Below are 9,774 nucleotides of genomic sequence, written 5' to 3'. Positions count from 1 at the left end.
GTTTCTTGATTGCATCAGGCAGAAGCAAAGTTTTATTAGAGAAGGTTTTTCACCGGCAGGTACATTAGTGATCCGGACTAACTCAAGTAAATTCTAGGGATTGCAGCATTACAGAACAGAAGTAGCAGAACAGACAAAAGGGAGGGCCCCAACAGGCCCCCTGAGATACACGGCAAAGCTTCGCACAATTACTTCTACTTTCTCTCCATAGAGGCGTGCAGTGAACAGCGAGTGTTCCTGTTTTGTCTGTGGGGTTCTCTGTACGTCACCTTCTCATCCATGCATCCTCAATCACAAATTCTCCTGCAGGTCACTGGAGAAAAAAGGGGAAGCATTAATTTGATTCAGACAGAGACCTTTCAAATAGCAACAAAGATCAGCCAGGAGTTGGACTCGATGATCCCTATGGGTCCCTTCCAACTCGGGATATTCAATGATTCTACGTGTAGTGCCCTTATTTCAAGAGCAGACGTTGTTATGCAAGAGCAGGTGGCAGACAACCCATGGAAACCCAGAAATTCCCTAAATATTTGTGTTTTGTTGGGAATTTGCCTTACCTGGCCGTATTACAAAGGAACAAACTGGAAAAAAAAAATGTTTTCTTTTTGTGAAAACCAGACTCTTACCCTGTATGTCTCCGGTCTTGCAGGGTGGGACTTGCGGCTGGCAGTGGGAAGACGAGGTTGTAGTATAGGTGTGGCTTGTCCTAATGACTCCTCCTCCTACGCCAGTTCCTACTCCGATTCCTCCTCCGTGACTAGTGGGAGAAATGTGGTGAAAGAAATAGGCAGTTTTAGAACATTACTTGACACTACCGAGGGCACAAAGTGTCAGATTGTCTTTACAGGGGTTAGAAATGTCTGAGTATTTTACACAATGCTCTTTTTTTATTATTTATTTTCATTTTGCTTTGCATTTGTGCCCCCTTTTGGCCTGGAATTGGCAAAGCATTGCAGTTAATTTTCTTCTGACAGTTCACACCCATCTTATTACAGAAAAGAGATGGTGACGAATGCTAACAGCACTAATAGCTACAGGGCTGGAAGATTTGGGTTCTCTGCTTTGCAGATCCCAGCAACATTCTTCATAGTAAGGCTGCTCATGAGACAGCTTTGTCATCTCAGTGAAAGCATCAAGATGGGCCAAATACGGTGTCTGATTCCGTAATTCAGATCCTTGATATTTTCCTTTATTCTCTAAAACATTCAGGGATTTACGTACATAAGGTCCTGCTGTCCTCCTTCCAACAAGCAGCGGTAGGTCTGAATCTCCTGCTCCAGGCGGCACTTGACATCCAGTAAGGTCTTGTACTCCTGGTTCTGGCACTCTATTTCCGCCCTAATTTCAGCCAGTTGCTGCTCCACGCACGTGATCTGGTTCTGTAGCTCCCCGAGGAGTGTGTTGTACTGGCACTCGGTCTCAGCCAGGGAGGATTCCAGATTATTCCTCTGGTAAACAAGACAACCAACCAAAGAAACGAGATTCATTTAAATGTCGCCACGGAGTTTATTATTCCCAGTGCAGAAACGGAAGAGTTATTCACCAGCATCCAAACACGGCTGTAAGAGAGCGCGCCACCCACCTGGCTGAGCTGAGCCTGCAGATCGATTTCCAGGGCTTGCAATTGGCGTCTCAGTTCGGTGACCTGGTTGTTGCACGTCTCGACCTCCTGACCGCTTGTAATAACCTCCCGATTCACCTCCTCAATCTGCAAAGCACCAAGGCAGAATAAAGACCTTCGGAGCGTATCTGTGTAAATTGGACTTTTACCGAAACAGCACGCAGGGAGCAGCCAGCAACACCAAAAGTAAGCACGGCGAGTTCTCTGAACTGGGCGTTAACCACCGCCTTCAGCTGCTTGCTCCTTTACAGATCGCATTAACCTCGTGGCTATTAAGTCTCTTTAATCCAAGTGTGGGGTATTTCAGTTCCAACACCACACCACAAGGCCTGGCGGCAAATGCTGCCCTTGCAGATGGGGCATAGCAAACTGGTCAGACGGGCCTCCTGTGGGACACAGGGCGAAAATGAGTGCTGAGCTCGGGCTTCAGTGCAAAGGGCAACTGCTTATTTTCTCTGTGTCTGTTTTCTGAAACGCTCCTGTACTCTGACATGTGCTCGTTTCACAGCAGGCGTGTGTTGCTTACCTTGCACTCGTACCAATCCTCAACTTCCTTGCGGTTGCGCGCTATCAGTGTTTCATACTGGCATCTCAAATCCTCCAAGATTTGCCTGAGATCTGGTCCAGGGCAGGCATTGACCTCCACACTCACATCTCCAGTTGATTGCTTTCTCAGACAGTTCATTTCCTGGAAATAAATCCCGGATTAGACACATCTTGGCTTTTAAAACAGCATAGAAGAGCGGAGCTCGGTGGCTGAGAGCAGCGCTCCCTGCCTGGCACGGCTCCCAGCTGTGAACCACTGAGAGATGGTGCAAATGTTTTCCCCAGCAAATCTGTTGGGTAATCTCTTTTCTCACCCACTGCAGTCAGCAGCAACTTTCACCCCCTCTGGCTCTCCCAGCGCCAGTCCCAGAGAGGAGCAGCTGCCTCGGCCTGAGCTCCTGCACCGCCCGGCAGGCGGGCAGGTCTGAACCCCAGACCTGTTTGATGGGAAAGCTGCGGTACGGATCGGCTCATCATTTACCTCTGCATTCAGAGCACGGTCTTGTAGGCAAAATGTTTTATGCCGGGGCTGTGGTGCTCCTAGAGGAGCAGGAGCCTACCTCCTCGTGGTTCTTCTTCAGGCAGCAGAGCTCCTCCCGCAGCGACTCCAGCTGTGCCTCCAGGTCAGACCTGCAGAGAGTGAGCTGATCCAGGACTTGGCGCAGGCCGTTAATGTCAGCCTCCACGCTCTGGCGAAGGGCCAGCTCCGTCTCGTACCTGGTTTGTTAAAAAAAAAAAAAAAAGGCAGAAAATCAGAACTGGAACATCTCACGCGCACTCAGCCTCTGCAAAGTTCTCCTCTTCCCATCTGCCTCCTCCGTACCTCATTGTGCTGGCTAAGCTGGACGCTCCGTGTGTTAGGTTTCTGCCCTGCACTTGATGTCTGTTATGGGCCAGCTATTCTTCCCCAGCTGTCTTTCTCCCCCTTCTGACATCTCTGATGTCACTCACCCAGCTGCATTTCTGCTTTGCCGATCCCGATCTGCGCTGGTCTGTGATGGAAATGCCCCAAGTGCACCACCAAGGGCCACTCCCTGCAGTGCCGGTCCCAGGCCCTAACCACCAAACACCATTGCCCAATGTTTTACCCAAGAATACTAATTATGGGATGCCTGACGGCCAAGAGCAAAATGCCTTTCATCTCTCCATCCTGCCCTAACGTGGTGTTGCAGGAGACTTCTCTGCCATCTCTGCAGGGGGTGAGCTGGGAGTGAGATGCGAAGGAGCAGGGAGGAGGCAACGGGGTGCATCGGCATGGAGGGGCACTCACTTCACACGGAAGTCATCAGCAGCCATCCTGCTGTTATCAATGTCCAGAATGATCTTGTTGTTATCAATGGTTGCGCAGACAATCTGGAAAAGAGCAGAGCATGAGAGACGGCTCCCTTCTCTCTCCTGCAGTACTCTACGGGTGTATCTAGGGGACAGCAAAGTATTAACCCTTTACCATTTCCTTTTTCCATCAGCTTTCTACTTAAATTGCTTTGTTCCTTGAGCAGAGCGGCTGCAGGAGGTAGCTGTGCCTCCTTGACTAGCAGGCAGTAAAGAAGAGAGGTTGGGAGCTGGAGAGCTGTGAGACGGGGATTCCCAGTCTCAAGGTATGAAAGGAAAGTTCCAAAGATGCTTCACAAAGAGGGGAGCATAAAGAACCTTCCTTGAGACACCAGAGCTCAGCTGACATTTAGGCTGGCTTGTTCTTGACTTCAAGCTTAAGGATTTTCAGGGAAGAGAGTTAGAAGGCACCTTTAAGCCTAAAGATCATCTACAGCTTTCACTGGGGACGTATTAGTGTCGGGCTCTTTGTGCCACCACTGCAATCAACAGACAATTTTCAATACTCAGCTTCTTTCACATAGCCTTTATAATGCTTTATTTGACACCGCATTTGGTACGCGTGCTTTCCTCTTGCTCTATGGATCCCATCGCTTTTCTTACTGGGCTGACAACCACAGCATTTCCTCAGAGCACAGTTGGTAATACGAAACTGTGCAGCCAAATCCCAGCGTAACAAGGCGTCCTTCTTCCTTTGTAAGAGTATTATCCTACCTACATCACCTGGCAGTATGCGTCCACACTCATACTCAACAGCGTCACTGAGGAAACTGCTACAATTTATGTTTGCGAAGACGTTTTACAGCAGTAAAAGCGTCTTAAACAATTGCAGTAAGTTCTAAATGCAAAATAAGAAGTGAACCTTAACAATGACAGGAGCAACTGAAAAATGGGATTACCTGATTCTGAAGATCTTCAATTTCTTTGTAATAGCAGCTGTAGTCCCGGGGCTCACAGGAGAGGCCCTGTGTAGCATACCACTCTCTGATTCTGCATTCCAGTTCAGCATTCTCCTTCTCCAAGCACTTCACCTTGTCCAGATAGGAAGCCAGGCGATCGTTGAGGTTCTGCATGGTCACCTTCTCATCGCAGGATGAAAGCAAGCAGTCGCCACCAAGACCACCAACAACCACACCGCCTCCAAGGCCAAACCCGAGGCCATTGCCATAGCAGTTGCCACCTCCATAGCTCCCACCAGCCAAGCTACCAACACTCAGTCCCCCTCCATAATTCACTCCACCGCAGTAGCTCCTTCCAGAAAAACCTCTGCCACTGCCTATCCCATAGGAAGAAATCCGTGCTCCACCACCACCACCAATGATACAGCTGCCACCACTGCTCCTGCCTTTGCTAGACACAGTAATAGTCTCCTTAATGTTGCAACTCATGGCGACAGCAGTTGGAAATGCAAGCAGAAGCCCAAAGCAAGTTGCACAGCTTGATATTGAATCAGACTGCGAGTTGTCCGCTGCCACGAAACTCTATTTATACCTTCCACAGTGGGTGTCACCACCGGCTCCTCTTCCCATAAGGCTGGCTACTCTAGCCATTGGTGCCAAGAATAATTTCTCAAAGGGAAGTTTCCTTTCAAGATTCCCCATAGACAAGGAAGATACTTTACATGTCTCTTGCTTATTTCAAAAATACATTAGCAATAATGTTTTATGAATCATCAGCTTTTTGTTTATGATGCAAACTTTACAACATTAAGCCAGGAAAAACACTGTCCTAAATTATATACCAGGAAGAAATCATTAAAGGTTATTGCATCAAAGAGCTCTTTATCTCTCATTAATTTATTTTCATCTTATTTTGAGTTGAATAAGCAGTTTTCTTACAGGGCGCTGATGTTTGAATATGTAAGATGAAAAAGAAAAAAAATACATACGGAGTTTGACTCTCGAATGATGTATGAGGAATGATGTAAGAACTTTGCGGAAAGATCAGAGGCAGAAAGATTAACCTTTAAGTCTCTCCACTGGTGAAATAACAATTCCCGAAAACTCAGCTACGAGACGTGACGCGGTGGAGTGGGCTCTTAATGGCCACGGAGGAAAGATTCTTCATTTCTGATCTGGGCTCTCCGGCAGTTCACAAAGGTTTGCTTCTTTATATGGAGAGCGTGAAACAACATCCTAGGATTTAAACGTTGTCCTGTCATTCGGTGAAAGATATTTCTGTAGTTTTCAGCAGTATGGATCGTGATTGTTGCTGGGGAAAGATGGTTTGTTGTGTGTTGTTTTTTTTTTGAACAGTGAATGGGGCTGGAATCATCCCACGGGCAATGTCTCTGTCAATATGTGCTGCGTGCTGCTGAGAGGTTTGAGACCACTGTATAAAAGTATAAAGACAGAATTGCTGATGAAGCTGGCAGAGAAATTGTTACCCACTGCAGTTCTGGACTGGTTTGGAAATGATGGATTAAATAAAACTAGAGGTTCTTCTCTCTCCCTAATGTCTCCAAATCTTAGCTAGGCTGAGAAGGGAAAAAGCAAAAATCCTTCCACTCTTCTGACATCGAAATCCAAGCTAAGCTCATTTTCCTGAGATATTTGGCTGAGACACAAGTGCAATGGCCTTCTCTGTAGGGAGAACCTGTTTTTAGCCACCGCTGAGCAAGAGGCAGGCGTTCCACGGCTCCCTGAAACTAACCGTTCCCTGTAAGAAATTCTCCAAGCCTGCTTCCCCAGAGAACAAGTGAGATGAAACTCCTGCTCACATCCCCGCTCCATGTCAGGGCGGCAGATTGGAGTAGCTGTTATGGCAATTAAATAATCCCATTTTCTGAAGGACTGAAGTGTCCCAGTGTTCGTGGATTTTACCATTTTATTGCTCTCACTCTAGTTATTTCTGTCTAAGAATGCCTCCTCTTATCTCTTATCTCCTCTTATCCCTGGATGTTACTTATCCAGAGCAGTGAAAGCTGGCAGTATTCCTGCGATATCTCCAAGCAGGCTGGAGACAGACGTGTGGAGGCACTTGCTCCAAGTGCTTTACTCAGAGACAAGGAGCACGCCTCTGGCAGAGCCTGCGGGTGCTGAACCCAGGTCTCCCGGATCCGTCTGCAGTGCCTGAATGTCAGCCTGCCCTTCCTTCCACCTTGTGCTCTGCTCCGCGCCTAAATGCAAAGGAGCCAAGCTAAGAGTAGGTAAAAACTTTAATAAAAAGTTACCGTGCGTAGAAAGGAATATCTGAATTTCATTACTAGGACTGGAGAGCATAATTGGAGTCAGGGTGTGGTGGTAGGAATGAACCGAAACTGATGTAATGCTGCATTGCTTGAAGCTTTGCCTGTCCTGCGTATGATTCTTCAGGAGTTTCCCAATAGCTGTCTGCAGCAAGCATCTTTCCTGAGTGAGCACACATTCCTTCCTCTCCTTCGCAGTTATCATTTTAGCACATCAGAATAATGCAGGCAGAAACATGGGACTTACTCCTTTGTGGGAGCAGAGGACGTCTACATGCTTATTGTGATAATTGCTGCAGAGAGGATGGCTCCTGCCCCTGGGAGCACGCTGGTCCCTGGGGGAACCTTCCCCTGGGACCTTCCTCTTCGTGCCTCTGCCCAGGATCCTTGTGTGGTGCACTTTTACCCTCTGTTTTGCTATTTTTCCTTTTTGTCTTCAGGAATCGGGTGCGCTAGTTAAGCTAAGATGAAATTAAATCACTGCTCTGGAAAAAAAAAAAAAAAAAAAAAAAAAACCACCCTAAGCTTTCCCTCCTTATTTTCATTCAGTTGTGCGTGCTCATAAGCTTCCTGGGTCTAGTCTGCATGGCACAAAGAAGTATGGAAATCCCATGGAAATGTAATTTCCAGCCCAAGGCTTTGCGGCTCCGTAATTTGCAGCTCCCTTCCCTAATGTATGGGTTGTTTCCAGGGTGTTTGCTGCTGGGGAGCTGTTGATCCCAAGCCACCTTCTCATGAGCTGCTTCCCAGACGCATCCCGACTCGCAGGTCGGGTGTCTTAGGAGCTGAGTCTGTAGGTCCCTGGGGGCTTCCCCAAGGCATAGGCACAACCTCGGGATCATCAGAGTCCTGCGGCCCGTGTCATTAGGTCTCTTTCACCTCTCAGGAATTTAGGACGGCTCCTTTGTGAAAGTGCGTGCGTGGCTCCTGCCGGACCTTGTGCGCCCGGTGGGAAGGGCTTTGATGTGAATACAGGGAATCCGATGGAGCAGCTAGATGTCAGTAGCAGGTCACAAGAGAAGGAGGCTCCCCGGCTGGTGGGAATCAGCTGGGGCTCCCAGAAGAAAGCAGCAAGCTTTTCTCCTTTGGGGGTAGCCCGGAGTTTCCAGAAAACTGGAAGCGTGTCTGTACAGCATCCTTGTATTATTAGAGGAAGACGGGCAGACTGGGAAAGGTCAAGACCAGAAAGGGCACTTAGGAAAACCAAGAAAGGGGTTATCTGTCTGTCTGTGCACTGAACAAGGCAGGGGAATACAGAGGGAAAGGAACGTGGAAGGAAGCCCTTCCAACTTCTTCTCAGCCGGAGCTCTGGGAGCAACTGGGATATACACACAGAGGAGTCCAACCACTGGGAAATTTCCACTATACCCACGATCAGTATCTCTCTCTCTGCTGGGAAGCACATGCCATACACATCTACCAAGGGATTCCTGCATCAAGTCCAAGACTTTCGCTAGGACTGGAACTTGTCTTTAAAGAAGACTTGATTTAGTCTTGGTTTAAAAACATCTACTGACGGCAGCTGTTCTGTGTCGGTTTGCAGTTGTTCCAGTGCTGCATTTTCTTACTTCTTTTTATTTCTTTTTATTTCTCATTATGCTCTAGCCACTGGATAGTCACGGTTTTAGTGTCTCATAGATAAAATCAAATAAATACCCCTTACTCATCTCTCCATGCATTTCTACAGCAGCAGAAGGGCGTCTTTCACCTCCCTCCCACACTGACGGTGGAATTTCTTCAGCCACTTTCTCCCTGTGAGCCTTTGAGAGGCTGCTGGCCAGGAAGGTTCCAGGTTATGTTAAGTCTATTTCTGTAGCAACAGAGAAATCCGTTTCTATATAAGAGGTGAGGCTAGAAAAGAGTGCCACCCTATACTGTACATACGGTCCTGAAATGTTTTTGTCTTTATAGCCTTCCTCCTTCTCCCCGTGAGGCTGACTGCTTCGTAATCTCCAGCTTGTGACAGCCAAGGAATTAATTACCAGGTGGGGGGGCTGCCTTGCCAAGTCACCCCGTCAGCGAGCGTGGCTCTCTCCGTAACAGCCACATCGCAGTGCACCACAAGTGCCAGCAGCCGTGGTCGGAGCTCTGGCTGTAAACCTGCAGGCTGTCCGACAAACAGTGCCATCCTCAACCCCCCTCCAGCTCGTAATGGCTTTTCACCGAAAATTCCCCAGACGCAGACGGACCCCGTAAGCTTGCCTCGGATGGTGCCCGTGGCTGCACCCGCCCGCAGAGCTGCGGGGCTGAGTTACCAAACTGCTGCCCTCGGTTTTCTGCCCGCACTGCGGGCACCACCAGCTACCTCTGCTCTTTGGGGGGCGGAGGAGGGGCTGATCTTTGCATGTGAGGTGTAAGAAATAATGGCTGTGTGTAGCGAAAGACTCTAGCTGGCTTTTTTCTCTAGTCTCTGCTGAGCTGTGCTTTTTCAGCTCCCATCCTGCCCACTCTGGTTCTGCAAAGAAGGTGTGATAAGCGTCAAGGTGCTCCTTCGGCAGGCTGAAACTGCTTGAAGCAGAAGGACGCCCGGTCAGTGACTCAGTCCCCAGGTGAGAACAGGTGGGAAATGAACTTTTTGCCACCACTCCTTTTCTCAGTGGGAAGGTTCCTATGATATGAAAGGGCTGGGTCTGAGCAGAAGCCATCTCAGCAGAAATTAAATCAGTTGTGGGACCAAGATCTCTGGGCTGGATGGTGAAGTATGAGCGGGCACAGCCCAGACGCGCCACCCAGGGCTGAGGCACTCTCTGCCTGTCCCACCACTGCCTTTCTGCCAATTCTCTTTATTCTCCTATGTACTTTTCTGTAAATGTGCTTTGTGGGAGGAACGCAGGCATCTGCCTGCAGGGGCTGCCCGGGAGGAGCTCCCCGAGCCCTGCGAGGTTCATGAGGCCGCTTCTGGCTCCCGCAGCCAAAGCCGCTTTGCTCCCCGTGGAGCAGATCCCGACCATTTCTGGGGCCCCTTGTGCGTGGCTTCCCAGCTTCTGCTGCTGGGGCCGTTGCAGAGGCCGGCAGGCCTGGCCGGGGACGTGCTTTGCGCCTGGACCGGCCCCTGCTTTGCTAAAGGAACTCAGTTTGCAGACACGGG

General features: G+C 49.0%; 1 protein-coding gene across 1 annotated transcript; it reads right to left on the bottom strand.

The window, feature by feature from the left end:
* LOC118178802 (keratin, type I cytoskeletal 19-like) lies at nt 1-5,005 on the bottom strand. Its single transcript, XM_035347598.1, has 8 exons — nt 4,399-5,005; nt 3,438-3,520; nt 2,728-2,884; nt 2,148-2,309; nt 1,583-1,708; nt 1,222-1,448; nt 627-757; nt 1-313 (listed from the first exon to the last, which is right to left on the bottom strand). The coding sequence occupies exons 1-8, from the start codon at nt 4,885-4,887 to the stop codon at nt 288-290; spliced, it is 1,401 nt and encodes a 466-aa protein (XP_035203489.1). The 5' UTR covers nt 4,888-5,005; the 3' UTR covers nt 1-287.
* Nucleotides 5,006-9,774: the final 4,769 nt, after the last annotated feature.

The sequence above is a fragment of the Oxyura jamaicensis genome, chromosome 27, assembly GCF_011077185.1.
Source record: "Oxyura jamaicensis isolate SHBP4307 breed ruddy duck chromosome 27, BPBGC_Ojam_1.0, whole genome shotgun sequence".
NCBI classification, from domain to species: Eukaryota; Metazoa; Chordata; class Aves; order Anseriformes; family Anatidae; genus Oxyura; species Oxyura jamaicensis.
This window is presented reverse-complemented; position numbering and strand designations above follow the sequence as displayed.

Bases quoted from the DNA above. Each gene is read 5' to 3' on its own strand.
- LOC118178802 (XM_035347598.1), bottom strand. From the start codon at position 4,887: ATGAGTTGCAACATTAAGGAGACTATTACTGTGTCTAGCAAAGGCAGG. The intron at 2,885-3,437 runs GTGAGTGCCCCT...TTAACAAACCAG, and splicing joins GCTGATGACTTCCGTGTGAA to GTACGAGACGGAGCTGGCCC. The intron at 758-1,221 runs GTACGTAAATCC...TTCTCCCACTAG, and splicing joins GGAGGACAGCAGGACCTTAT to TCACGGAGGAGGAATCGGAG.